General features: G+C 45.9%; 1 protein-coding gene across 1 annotated transcript in view; it reads left to right on the plus strand.

Moving 5' to 3' along the window:
• Positions 1-5,216, plus strand: part of LOC131191172 (POU domain, class 5, transcription factor 3-like) — a 28,127-nt gene extending 22,911 nt beyond the window's left edge. Inside the window, exons 5-6 of the mRNA XM_058169024.1 lie at positions 367-531; positions 4,561-5,216. Coding sequence (XP_058025007.1) covers positions 367-531; positions 4,561-4,851 — 456 coding nt within the window. The 3' untranslated portion in view covers positions 4,852-5,216. The remainder of the gene's footprint in view (positions 1-366; positions 532-4,560) is intronic.
• The last annotated feature ends 9,224 nt before the right edge of the window (positions 5,217-14,440 follow it).

The raw sequence follows: 14,440 nt of genomic DNA on the forward strand, positions 1-14,440 counted from the left end.
CTGGCGAGATCTGAAGCGGGATCCAATCTGGGTCGGTCATCAGGACCAGTCGTTTTTGTCTTCCAAGTTTTTGGACTCTTACTGGAGCCTGTCCTCAGGGAACTTCCATCCAGCACGAGTCCAAAAACTCAGAAGACAAAACCTCTGGTCTCTCTGACCGACCCAGATTGGATCCTGCAACATTATCCTGGGACACGTATATTTGCCTTTGTTTGTGACACCAGAAGCTATTGGGTTTTTTTTGCTCCCTCTGTGGCTGCCATAACTTTAAGCAGAGGTGGAGAAGGGACTGTCTTATTGGGTGGGTCAGAAGGGGTTGTGACCTCCAAGCAGTGACTCCAAACATAGCTCTCGTCCTCTGTGCAGCAACTGTGCTCCATGGAGTCGGCCATGATCCAGGCTCGGAAACGCAAGCGCACCAGCATTGAGAACAACGTGCGGGGTTCCCTCGAGTCGTACTATCTGCGCTGCCCCAAGCCTAACCTGCAGGAGATATCCCAGATTGCTGACGACCTCTGCCTGGAGAAGGATGTGAGTGACCCCCACACCCGTCTTATTGCATTTCCCCAAAGCAGCCACCATCTCGGTGCACGATATCCTAGCTCTCCAGGGTCAGATTGTGATGTCTGATTCAAAGTGTGCACAATTTTGTTTTGTTTTGCTTGGAAGAAATCAGGATGATAGTTTTGAGTGGGTTGAATTCCAAAAGAACAAAGCACTTTCCCCCCCCCCCTTAGCAAACAATGGGGAATTAAAATTAAAATGTCTGTCCTGGGGCCAAAGGAGAAGATAAGAGCGATAGTCCATTCTGGGTACTCCAAAAGTGCCCAGACTCCAAAAGGGTCAGAAAGGAATTGCAGAGAGATTCAGAAGCGGGTCACCCACCGCCCAGGGTTAAATTGTGAAAAGTCATTGCCATCAGACATGGTGATAGTTGCCAACTGACAGTTTTGAGTGGGTTACATTCCAAAAGACTTTTTTTTTTTTTTGAGAAAAATTGATTTAGAAGATGATCTTTTATTTACCGTATTTTTCGGAGTATAAGACACACCTTTTCCCCGCCAAAAAGTGGGTGAAAATCTGGGTGTGTCTTATACTCTGAATGTAGCCCCACCCAGCTTCTCAAAAGGAGGTTTCAGAGGCTGAAAAAAGCATCAGAAATGGAGCTTAGAAAAAAAGCCCCCAAGCAGAGCTTCAGAGGCTTTTTTTCTGAAGTTCTGTTTCGGAGGCTTTCAGAGGCAGAAAAAAGTTTTTTCTGAAACAGAGTTTCAGAAGTTTCAGAGGCAGAAAAAAAAGCAAGGCACAGAGCTCACAACCAAGGAACCTGTTGCTAAAATTCATCTCTGGGAACAGCTGATTGGGGGTGTTCCGGGAGGCCGATCCACCTGCCAATCAGCTTTTTTCTTATTTTCCTCCCCAAAAACTAAGGTACTCTTATACTCTGAAAAATATGGTGTTTTTTTTTTTTTTGCCTTAGCAAAAAAATGGGAATTTAAAAATTCTTTATCTGTCCTGGGGCCAAAGAAGAAGATAGAGGGATAGTCCATTCTGGGTACTTTCAGCCACCTAATTTAGAGAAAAATTGATTTAGAAGATGATCTTTAGGTTGGGTGATAAGACAGTTTCCTGCACAGATTATTTTTTCAGGATAAAAGTAAGTGAACAGAATGCTTATCGCAGAACCCATAGAACAAAGATGTTTTGGGATATTGTCAAAACTCAGGATAAAATGCCAAAACATGAGGTATTTTCTTTCGGAACACTCTACCTGTCAATCTGGAAAAGTGACAAAATAACCCTATGATTTTCATAATAACCAAAGCAAAGCTGGCTGAGGGACTCTGGGAGTTGAAGTCCACAAGTCTTAAAGTTGCTAAGGTTGGCGACCCCTGACCCAGAGAGTGCTCAATCCAGTCTTCTGGATTGTATCAGTTGGGGCCATTGCTTCCTCGTTGCTCATTTACAAATGACACACTACTCAAGGCGCAAACGTTGTGTCAGTATCTGATGCTTGTCCAAAGCATTCTGGTGTGGACTTTTTATCATTACCACAATTCTGAGGTGAATGAAACTGGCAGAGAGCAAATCCCTTGGAAAGTTGACAGGCTGTATAATGGTCTTGTTTTCATTGGGTTCACATTTCATTATGTGTTGTGTCTGCGCCCCCCCCCCCAGCCGGGCCTCCTGCCAGAAAGTGACTTGGAAAGTGAGGGGGAAGGGCCGTCAGTCAGGACTTACCTCAGGAGCACAGGCTTCCCTGGCTCAGCTCTAGGAGCCAGAGGCAGGCCAGGTGGAAGAGATAACGAGGCCTCCACTCTTTTCCCCCCAGGCCAAGCCTGCAGACCCAGCTGATGGCAATCAGGCCTGGCTGGACCCTAGGTTTTGTAGGCAGGAGAGGTGAGAACAACAGAAGCAGGGGTGGGGCAGGCCTAGGAAGTGCTGAGTCATGGAGCCACACCCCACAGGATATAAAGGCAGCAAGAGCTGCTGTGCCTCTTCATAGCAGGCAAATTAACTGCTTAACTAAGAGCTGAAGTACAGTTTGTTCCTGGGTGACTCATCGGCATCGAGGGAGATAACAGAGACACTTGTCATACGCTTGCTATTTTGCTGCCAGAGCTGATAGTGCTGGTTAATTAAGCCATCACTCGGACGGAGGCGAGGGGGGACAGAACATTATGGTTCATATGGTTGGTTGGTTTTTAAGCTTAGTACGTTGTGTGAATCTAGTTGGTGTCAGCTGGAAACCATGGGTTATTGCTTAGCTCAGGGGTCTCCAACCTTGGTCCCTTTAAGACTTGTGGACTTCAACTCCCAGAGTTCCTCAGCCAGCTTTGCTGGCTGAGGGACTCTGGGAGTTAAAGTCCACAAGTCTTAAAGGGACCAAGGTTGGAGACCCCTGGCTTAGGTGGTGCAGACTGAATGATGAGGGTCCTTGGTGCTCCCTGAGCTTGGTTGTTTTCTTGCAGAAGTTTCAGTACCCAAAATAGGTAACATCATCCGACTATCACGGATGATGTTACCTAGTTTGGGTAATGAACCATCTGCAAGAAAACAACCAAGTTTAGAGAGCACCAAGGACCCCTCGTTTCAAGCCTGAGCTACAAATATTCTCCTTTATTGGAAACTGAATCATTGATGGTTTATTAAATCCAAGAGCCACCTGATGAAATAAACCAAGCTTGATTGCAATGTGTATAGCCAGTTGGGATGTCCCCTTCAACATTTGTCTGTGGAGATTCTCAGTTATCCAGGTCATGGCTATCCCAAAGGTGCTTTTTTTTTCAAAAGGCAACTGGATTTTCTTTGTTTTGCTTGAAGACATTTCACTTCTCATCCAAGAAGCTTCTTCGGTTCTACGTTGTCTGTTAAAGTCTCCCATGACTCCCATTTCAAGGATGGGAACTAAGTGTTGAGAGTGCTATGACTCCCCTGTTCAGGAGATGAAGGGTTGTTAAACCCAGAGATAAACCTCAGAGCTTAAACTTAGAATAACTTTATTGTCACTTTGAATGTACACGAATCGGCATACATTAAAATGAAATTTCGTTGCATACAGCTCTCAAACGTCACCACCTCCAATATACACTACACAAATTTGACTAAATAAATAAATAAATACAACATTTATGCATATACCCACATACGTTATATTACACAGAACAACAAGTCTAGACCAGATGTATACATGTACATGGCGGGAAAAATGAATCCTGTGAGTTTACCAGATGGATGGCATAACTGGAACAAAGCTGTTACAGAATCTGGTAGTCCTGCTAGAAATGCTTTGAAACCTCCTCCCAGAGGGGAGCAACAGAAACGGACTGTGAAGTGGGTATGTGGGGTCTCTAACAATGCTTTGAGCTCTAAGCACATAAGCGCTTATAAGCAGTATCCTGAATAACGGGAAGCGAGCTTCCTGTAATCTTCTCTGCTGTCCTCACCACTCTCTATATGGACTTTCTATCTGAGGCACTACCACCACCAAACCAAACAGGGATGTAGTTTGTTAAAACGCCTCTCAATTGTGCCTCTGTATTAAAAAATGGCCAGGACAGAAGGAGAAAGATGTGGTGGTTTCATCCGACGAAGGAAATGCAGACGCTGGTTTGTATGCTTCTCTAAGGATGGCATGTGGAGATACTAGTTCAGTTTCTTCTGCTGTTGCAACATTCAAGCGCAGGCCATGTAGAGAGCCTTTCTAGAGGATGGGCTGTGCAAGGAGCTACGGAGAGGCCATTGTGGAGAGTATTAGCACAGTAATTTGTCCCTCACCATATCAGCTTGACCATAAGCCATGGTGGCGCCATGGTTAAAACGCAGTATTGCAGGCAAACTCTGCCCGCAGCCAGGAGTTTGATCCTGACCAGCTCAAGGTTGACTCAGCCTTCCATCCTTCCGAGGTCGGTAAAATGAGGCCCCAGATTAGTTAGAACAATATGCTGTTATTGTATGTAACCCCACCCCTTACCACCCCAGTGAGTACTGTAAAGCACTACGGGGCAGTATATAAGTCTTAAGCGCTCATGTCATAACTTACACGTGCTTTGTCTCTTGTAGGTAGTACGCGTCTGGTTTTGCAACCGCCGTCAGAAGGGCAAGCGCAACCCAGGAGCTGGGTCTCGGGATGAATCCGATGGTCCTATTCTACCTCAAGCTTGTCCTCATGGGCCGCTCCAAGCTCCGCCCCACGGTCTTGGCTCCGCCCATCACCAGCTGTCCCCACCGCCCCAGGGCTACAACACAACTACTTTTGCTGCTGTTTACGTGCCGCAGTTCCACGAAGGAGAAGTTTTTATCGCTCCCGCCTCGACCTCGGCCGTGATGGGGCACCCAATGCATTCCACCTGAGCAGCCTGCCTGCCTGGCAAACCTCAGCGTCTTTAATTTTTAATCTCAGGGAGGTCCTCCTGCCGTTTTTTCTTTCTTATTTCTTAGATTTGTTTTCCTTTAGGAAAGGAAAGGCTCAGAGCTTCGGCTTTTGACCGTCTTTTACATTCAGGGATACAAAACTTCTTGATGAGGCTTTTTTTTAATCAGGGTTTTAAAAAAGATTTTTGCAATGATGATTTTTAATATTTTGACAAAGGAAAAGCTACTTCTAAAAGCCGCTTTCGTTTCCAACCCTTTTTGGTCTCTTTATAGGATCCGTAATACCTTTATTTAGTTTGGCCTGCATACATATTTACCCACCCCCAAATCCAGATGCTCCTGTCCCTAAAGGACCAAGCAGATTCTGGGGAACGGGCCATAATTGGGCATCATTGCCCACTTTTAATGAATGAGACAGTAAGGCTTAATAAAGGCTTTAAAATGGGCTTTGTTCTCATAATTATCTAACATAAAGCTGTGTGATTTTTGAGGTTCACTTCTTGGTGAACCTCAAAATATCACACAGCGGTGTCATTTTCTTTGGGGAACACAACTCTCCTGCAGGTAGAAAGGACTTGGGGTTTTTCATTTTTTTTCTCTCTCTCCCCATCCTATCATTTAATACAAAATCTCTTTAAGGGGTGACTTATGTCAAAGCTTTCTTGTGTCCGAACGTGTCTGATCCAACCAAGAAAAGTCTTTAAAAGCTTACTGAAATCTTGGTTTCGTTTTTTGTCCACCCCGCCACACCAAGATGGAGAGATCTTAGAGGTGTCCCCAGAAACATTCTCCTTTTGGTCTTGACTGCCATTACAATCCTCAAAAATCAGATTTTAAGACGATGCCCTTTTCTCTCTCCTAAGTACACACAAGGGGCTGGATCCGCATCTCTGAAAGTCCACAATGTTAAAGACACAAGGACACATGGTATGAGATATATTTTGAGCAGGATATTCTTTCAAGGACCAGAGGTCCCATTTTCCCCCCCTCTTCCCTGCTACAAATTCAGAAACAGGCCAGCAGATCAAAGCCAAACATGGAAAAGGAAGCTAGCTATCAATATTGAAAGTCATACCCCGTTCCTCATTTGTCTTTCATAACGTTACTATTGTATCTGGCAATGGGAGAAGAATGTTGGTGGTTGTATTATTTTAATCGTAAACTCGTATGATTCATCTTTGTATTTTTGATTTTTCCTAATTTGCTCAATTGTTTGCATGACATGAGGCCTCTATTAAAAAAATATTGCTGATTAACATAGGTGTGAAGGTGATTTCTTTGAAAAAATATCTTTGTATCAAGGTGGACAATAATGCGGTGGCCACGATTAAACCACCCACATACCCTTTTTGGTTTTTATGGCCTGTGGATTACTTCACACATCATATTACTTCAAATGGCCTAGTTCAGTGGTGCCAAACTCAATTTCATTGAGGGCTGCATTAGGGTTGTGTTTGACCTTGGGGGGAAGGGCGTGGCCAGGTTGGTTGTGGCCAGGTTGGTTGTGGCCAGCTCGACGTCATTCATTGAAGCTCCATTTTGGGCTGCGATAGCCTCCTGGAGCCCTCCCTGGCAGTGGTGGGATTCTACTGGTTCGGACCGATTCAGGCGAACCGGTAGCTCCAATGATCAGCTAGTAGCAAAGCGGTTCATCCCAACAATCAAATGGGCCCACCTGCCTGCCTGCCCACACTATTTTCCTACCTTTATCTCCTCAGCTGATTCGCACGGCAGAGCCAATTGCCGCATGAATCAGCTGTGTTACTCCTCTGAAGAAACCCCAGAAAGTGAAGATTTGTTCAAACTGCGCACAAGCTCGCAATCACCAAACTGGTTGTTAAACTGGGAGGATCCAACCACTGTTCCCCGGGTGCCGATTTCACTGGCAGGGGGTGCAGGAGGCCATCGCAGCTGAAAATAGAGCATGCGACCCTCCCAGGCTCCGTTTTCGCTGGCACTGCATGCCAGTCCTTTGCTGTTTTCAGAGTGGGCCCATGGACCAGATCTAAGCACCCCACGGGCCAGATCTGGCTCACGGGCCTTGAGTTTGACACCCCTGGCCTAGTTTGTATGCAACACCAGTGCATGTTATGGATGAGTGCTGCACCTCAGGACACCAGGGGTTACTCCAACCAGACTATACCTAAAACTGCTCTCCATAAACATGATCGACACCTCTCGGAATCCAGGGGCCTATATTTTGGGGAGGAGGAGGAATGTAGTGTGTGCACCATCTAGTTTTCTATAGTTAATCCTCAACTTAAAACAGTTCACTTGGTTACTGTTTGAAGTTACAACTGTCCTGAAAAAAAAGTGACTGATGACACACTTCTGATGGTTGCAGCATCCCTATGGTCATGTGTTCAAAATTCAACCGCTCAGCAACTGACTTACACTTATGATGGTTGCAGTATCCTGGGGTCATGTGTACACATTTTGTGACCTTCTGGCAAGCAAAGTCAAGGAGGAAGCCAGATTCGCATAACAACCGGTACAGTCAGCTGAGTCCTCGGCTGACTGTTGGGGGCGAGTCATTGGCCCCGATGGAGAGGGTGCGCAACTTGGGCGTCCTCCTGGATGAACGGCTGTCTTTTGAAGACCATTTGACGGCCGTCTCCAGGAGAGCTTTTTACCAGATCCGCCTGGTGCGCCAGTTGCGCCCCTTTCTAGACCGGGATGCCCTATGCACGGTCACTCACGCCCTCGTGATGTCTCGCCTGGATTACTGCAATGCTCTCTACATGGGGCTCCCCTTGAAGGGCATCCGGAGGCTGCAGTTAGTTCAGAATGCAGCTGCGTGGGTGATAGAGGGAGCCCCTCATGGCTCCCGTATGACACCAATCCTGCGCAGACTGCACTGGCTACCTGTGGCCTTCCGGGTGCGCTTCAAGGTTTTGGTAACCACCTTCAAAGCGCTCCATGGCATAGGGCCGGGTTATCTACGGGACCGCCTACTGCTACCTAACACCTCTCACCGACCCGTGCGCTCTCACAGAGAGGGACTCCTCAGGGTGCCATCAGCTAGGCAGTGCCGTCTGGCGATGCCCAGGGGAAGGGCCTTCTCTGTGGGGGCTCCCACCCTCTGGAACAAACTCCCCCCAGGACTCCGTCAACTTCCGGACCTCCGAACCTTCCGTCGCGAGCTCAAGACACATTTATTCATCTGTGCAGGACTGGCCTAGATTTTAAATTTATTGGGGTTTTAAATGGGTTTTAATATTTATATTTATATTTTAAAATTTGGCATTAGAATAAGTTTTTTAATGGTTATTTTAATGTGTATATGAATGTTTTATTTGCCTGTGAACCGCCCTGAGTCCTTCGGGAGATAGGGCGGTATACAAATATGAATAATAAAATAATAATAAATAAACCGTGTTAAAAACCCAGCACCTGCAGTGATTCACTTAACAGCGGTGGCAAGAAAGGTGGTAAAACGGGGCAAAACTCACTTAACATGTCTTGCTTAGGAACAAAAATATTGGGTTCAAATGTTGGTTGTAAGCCAAGGACATCCGCCTATGATGGATGTCATGTAATCCAACTCCATGCTTTCTAATCAATTACAGACAATAGGATTCTCCTGATCTCCGTTTTGCAGAGAGATCAATCACTCTTGGGATGAGCCTTAGCATTAATATTCTTTATTTCAGGGGTCTCCAACCTTGGTCCCTTTAAGATTTACGGACTTCAACTCCCAGAGTCCCTCAGCCAGCAAAGCTTTGCTGGCTGAGGGACTCTGGGAGTTGGAAGTCCGTAAGTCTTAAAGGGACCAAGGTTGGAGACTCCTGCTTTATTTGGTGTGTGCATACAGTGTATCTTAAGTGCAGTACAAACCCAGGGAGTGTGTTTCTGTCCACAACCATCATGGATGGTAGATGGGCCAAAAGTGCACACTGAGAGCATATGCACCAAGACAAATTCCTTGTGTGTCCAATCACACATAGCCAATAAAATTCTATTCTAAAGTGACTAGACCAAAGTCACCAGGCAAGCAAACATAAAAGATTTATATTTTTTGCTTGTTGGCATAATTGCTGTCCAATTAATCAGATCTAGAACTTCATTTATTGTTTTAGTTGTTTCTAGACTAGCTTTTTTCCCCCTTGAAATTATTGGTTGTTATTTTTTTCTGGAAGAGTAACTTTATATCTCCTTTGACATCTGAAGTGGGGAAGGGAAGGAAGGAAAGAAGGAAAGGAAGGGAGGGAGGAGAGGGAGGGAAGGGAAGAAGGAGGAAAGCAAAGTTAACATGGTAAACAATGATACGATTGGGCTCTGCATACTGTGTGAACTTGGCAAATTGTTCAACTTGGAGTAAAGCTTTATCTTAACTCAGCTTCCTCTTCAAATTTTCTACATTTCCTATTTCTGCAATTTTGCCATGAGCATCCCAAATGCTCTTGAAGCACAGGGTTTTCTCTGCCAGTCCCTCCAAGGAGTTCGGAGGCACAAAAACTCTGGAATTCTTCGCAGCATATCCCAAGCTTTGGGATGCGGGGATTTCAATTTCCAGCATTCTCAGCAATGCCCACGCTGGCTAAGGCATAATGGGAGTTGAAGTCCAGACATCTAGCAGGTGTTTTTTTTTTAATTAATTAAATACACTCAGATGGCCGCGCAATTTACATGTGGTGACTCCAGGTGGCTTGCAAAATTAAACAAGGTTTAGGCTAAGAAGAAAATGCTGAATAAGCCTGGACGCATCCAGTGGGGGAAAAATGGCTGTTAAGCATATCTGGCTTCCCCCATTTTTCTTCGTGGGAAGTCGGCTGGGATGGTTGCAAATGAGGATCACGTGACCCAGGGACAGGGCAACGGTCATAAATACCAATACGGTTGGCGAGCACGCGAATTTTTGATCATGTGACCATGGGGATGCTGCAATCGGGATCGAGTGACGCTGTAACTTTGACCTGTCACTCAACGAATGGTTGTTCCCTATACAGGAGTGGGCAAAAGACACCAACGAGGCCCATCTCATATCAAAGGGGAAGCTAAAAAGAAACAGGACAACGCTCAAAAAAGCCCACCCGCGTTTTAAAAGTTCTGACAAGGAACTTTATAGGAATGCATGGCACAAACCCTGAATCAGGACAAGAGTAAGCAGTCTACCTGCATTTAAAAGACACAGGCCACTCTTTTGAAGAAGCAAAGTCCACAGTTTGGATAGAGAGGACGGCTGGTTTGAATGTGGGGTCAAAGAAGCCATCTATGTCAAAATTGAACAGCCCTCTCTCAACCGAGGGGGAGGGATACGACATCATCTATCTCCAGTCTGCAACACAGTCCTTTCACAGGTCCCATTTGCATCACTCAGGTAACCCCGATGACGCAGATAAACCTCCAGGTGACCTTAAAGATAAAGGTTTCCCTTGCACATATGTGCTCGTCATTCCCGAGTCTAGGGGGCGGGGCTCATCTCCGTTTCAAAGCTGAAGAGCCAGCGTTGTCTGAAGACGTCTCCGTGGTCATGTGGCCAGCATGACTCAACACAAAAGGCACATGGAACGCTGTTACTTTCCTACCAAAGGTGGTCCCTATTTTTCTACTTGCATTTTTTACATGCTTTCGAACTGCTAGGTTGGCAGAAGCTGGGACAAGTAACGGGAGCTCACCCCGTTACGCGGCACTAGGGATTCGAACCGCTGAACTGCCAACCTTTCGATTGAAAATGACCAGTTGTCTGCAAGGAGTACAAATCCTTCCATTCCCCACCATCCAGTCAAAGCTGAAGAAGATTCTTGGATGAGAAACGAAACATAATCAAAGAAAAAAACCGGAAAGTCCAATTGGCAACCCTGAAGATCCAACGAAAAGGATGGCTTGGGGGTGTTTGTCGTGTCCCACTCCTCCGCTGACGGCCGGGTCAGGGAAATCCGAATCAGGCTTGCCTCTGCAGCTCTGCCCAAAGTCCTAGCAAAGTCCTCAGAGCAGGCAGGAGACCAGTAAGTGACTTCAGCAAGGTAAGTTCGACTTTGCCTGACTCAGAGACTGCCAGAAAGCAGATCCTTTATATAGGCCATGGGGTGTGGCTCCATGACTCAGCACTCATTAAGGCCTGCCCCTCCCTTCCTTCTGTTGCCTCCGCCTATCCAATCTTCTGATGCGAGGGTCACTCCAATCAGCTGTTGTTGGAAGTAAACTTTCCTCAGGCTCACATGCTGTGGAGGAGGGGGAGGGGTCTAGCTGCTCCGTTTGCCTGGGCATGGAGCCAGGGCTGGGGCCAGGGGATGCTCCCTCCTCTGCAGCCTGCTTGGGCATGGAGCCAGGGCTGGGACCGGGAGGTGCCCCCTCCTCTGCAGCTTGTCTGGGCATGGAGCCAGAACTGGGGCCGGGAGGCATACATTCCTCCGTGTTCGGGAGCAGATAAGCAGACCCCGGCTGCGGTGAGAGCGGACAAGACACAACAGTGTTACTTGGAACCCTGACACCAGTTGCCTCTTGAAAAAGCACCTTTGGGACAACCATGACCTGGATGACTGAGAATCCCTTAACAAATTGTCTCGCTTAGCAGGAGAAACTGTGGGCTCAATTGTGGTCGTAAGTCAAGGACAACCTGTAAATTTCTGAACTTTGTAATGTCTGAGATCCCAGTGAGAATGTTGAACGTTCTTTCAACAGGTGAAAGAATGAGACTATTGCCTTATACACTGTAAGCCGCCCTGAGTCTTCGGAGAAGGGCAGGGTATAAATGTAAACCCCCCCCCCCAAAAAACCCCGCAATTCTACTGCCATAAGATTGTTTTCGAGGAAAGATACAGTAGTGGCCAAAATTGAGAAAAGTGTATTTTTGAGGTTTGATGGCTAATAACACCACTTTTTGTTTGGAGTTTCAAAATAATTATATTCCACTGCTGGAAAGGCCTGGGAATAGCCCAAACCTTAACCCAACTGAAAATCTATGGAGCCGACTAAAGAAACTTGTTAATCAGAAGCGACCCAGCAATAAAACCCAGTTAATAGAAGCAATCATTCAATCTTGGTTTCACATTATAACAGCTGCAGAACTAAAAGACTTGGCTCACTCCTTGGGAAGACGGTGTAGGACCGTAATTCATGCTAAAGGTTACTCAACTATTAACTGACATGATAATTTTTGTATATCTCGTTTTTTCTACATGTTTCACTTTTCTTTATAGTGTAACTGCTATTCTAATAGCAAATCCTTTTGTTATTGCATTACATTCTTGATTAAATTATCTTTCCATTGATATATAATTTTATGGTACTATTCCCTAAAAAAAGTGGTGTTATTTTAGAAAATACACTTTTCCCAAAAGGTTTCCACAATTTTGGCCACAACTGTAATTTAGTTTGAACACATCTCGTTCAGTCTTACCACATTTATGCAGCCATTAAGTTTGCAGTTTAGGTTTATTTTAATGCTAAGATCAAGCCGGTTGCAAGATGAGAAACATTTTTTTTTACAGGGAAAGGATACCCTTCCTTCCTTCCTCCTAAAAAAACAAAAACCAACCTTGCCAAGTGCATAAGAATAAAAAAAAAATGAATGCCTCTTTCCTAAACTATAGAAGTCTTTGGTTGATTTTCTTGTTGGCTTCAGTGGGAGCAGTTTTCCCTGTATGGAGTAGCTTATTTTTTTTTTCATTTTGGCATATTAAAAAGCAGATTTTCCCAAAATTGAGTCCGTTAGAGGCGGCAAAGGAGAGCAAACGTGCTGCTGAGAAGTCGGATAGTGAAGCCGGGATGATTCAGAAACGGGACTGAAGTCAAGAATTGCTTTTCTTTTCTTTTTTTTTTAACTGCAAAGTGCTTTAAGTTGGTGCATCTTGAGAAAACAAGGCAGATCCTATGGTTTACGGCAAATATCCTTTTTTCGAGAGGGGTTCCATTTTTTTTTTATCTCATTATTTCTTTTGCTAGCAGAAGGCTTGTGTTTGGTGTTTGAACAGATCCCCCTCGAAAAGATGGAGCCTGCTTCTAGCGTTTCCCCAGGTTGAAGATTCTTGATCTTGACCGCTCCCATTCCCCCATAAGCTGGAAGATACAGTCCATTCCAGATGTGTATCCCTCAGATGTTATCGCCGAGGGAGGCTGGGACCAACCGTTCAACATCTAGAACAGGGGGTCTCCAACCTTAGCAACTTTAAGCCTGGAGGACCTTCAACTCCCAAAATTCCCCAGCCAGCAAAGCTTTGCTGGCTGGGGAATTCTGGGAGTTGAAGTCCACCAGGCTTAAAGTTACCAAGGTTGGAGACCCCTGATTTCTAGACAAGCAGATCCCCTGTCATTTGGCACTGATCTATAGCTAAATATATAATAGAATGAGAATGGTATCTCCCCAGCTTTCAATTAAGCGAAGTGCCTTATCTAGCTGGGATGCCTTGTGGATACACATCTGCACACACCTGGGTGTTTCTTAGGAAAACCTACCACGCTGCTTTACAGACCTTTTTTTTTTTAAAAAAAATTGGTTTCAGTTTTTATACTAGAAATCAAGGCTACTGAACATTCTTTAGAAAGATTTTTTTTAAAAAACCCAGCAACTCGCTCCCTTTATCACATGCAAAGAACCCTCAGACCAGGGGCGTCAAACTCAAGGCCAGATCCGGCAGGTGGGGTGCTTAGATCTGGCCTGGGGGTGGCTGCCCTGGAAACAGCAAAGGATCGGCCCATGGTGCCTTGGTCAGGGAAAATGGCGCTCGGGAGGCGGCCCTCACGAGCTCCGTTTTTGCTGGCGGAGGGTTGCAGGAGGCCCTCACCGCCGAAAACGGAGCTCAGAAGCCCATCTTCGCTGGCAGAGCACTTGGGACATCCCCCGACACGAGTGACGTCAACCTGGCAACGCCCACCTGCCCCCCCCCCCCCAAGCCAAACACAACCCTTATGAAATCGAGTTTGACACCCCTGCCTTAGGCAAAGAAAACACCGCTCAACGAACTTATGGGAGTACAAGCTTTTGCAGCCGGATAGGTGGTTTGCCATCTTGGTTAGAAGAGGTTCTGTGGTATCGTTTGATGCGGGAAGGGCATACAGGAGGGAATGGGACAACTTGCCACAGCCAACTCACTGTGGGACAATTTAACAATTCTACTTAATTATTTAAAAGAAAAATTATTTTGTGTGCCACTCACATTTCATTCTCTCCCTCCTTTTGCACCCTTTCTTTAATAATTCTATCCCACCCTTTCTTCGACATTAGTCTTAACGCTTGTCCTGTGCCAAGATGGCCGTGGCGAGTTGACTGTGGCGAATTGTCAGACACCCCCCACCATATGGATTTGGTCTCCCTTGAAGACCAGCAGACTGGCTGCTTGCCTTTCACTTTTCTACAGTAGCTTCACTCTCCGTCTGCAAATATACACAATGGGGACGGAGGATAATGCTGTAGGAACCTCCTGAGACCAACAAAGCAACACATCTGCTTCTCACAAGATGCCACAAGACTAGTATTTCTCAACCTTGGCAGCTTTAAGATGTGCGGACTTCCATTCCCAGAATTCCCCAGCCAGCATAGCTGGCTGGGGAATTCTGGGAATGGAAGTCCACACATCTCAAAGCTGCCAAGGTTGAGAAATACTGTGCCAGACTGCATCTTTTAAAG

The sequence above is a fragment of the Ahaetulla prasina genome, chromosome 2, assembly GCF_028640845.1.
Source record: "Ahaetulla prasina isolate Xishuangbanna chromosome 2, ASM2864084v1, whole genome shotgun sequence".
NCBI classification, from domain to species: Eukaryota; Metazoa; Chordata; class Lepidosauria; order Squamata; family Colubridae; genus Ahaetulla; species Ahaetulla prasina.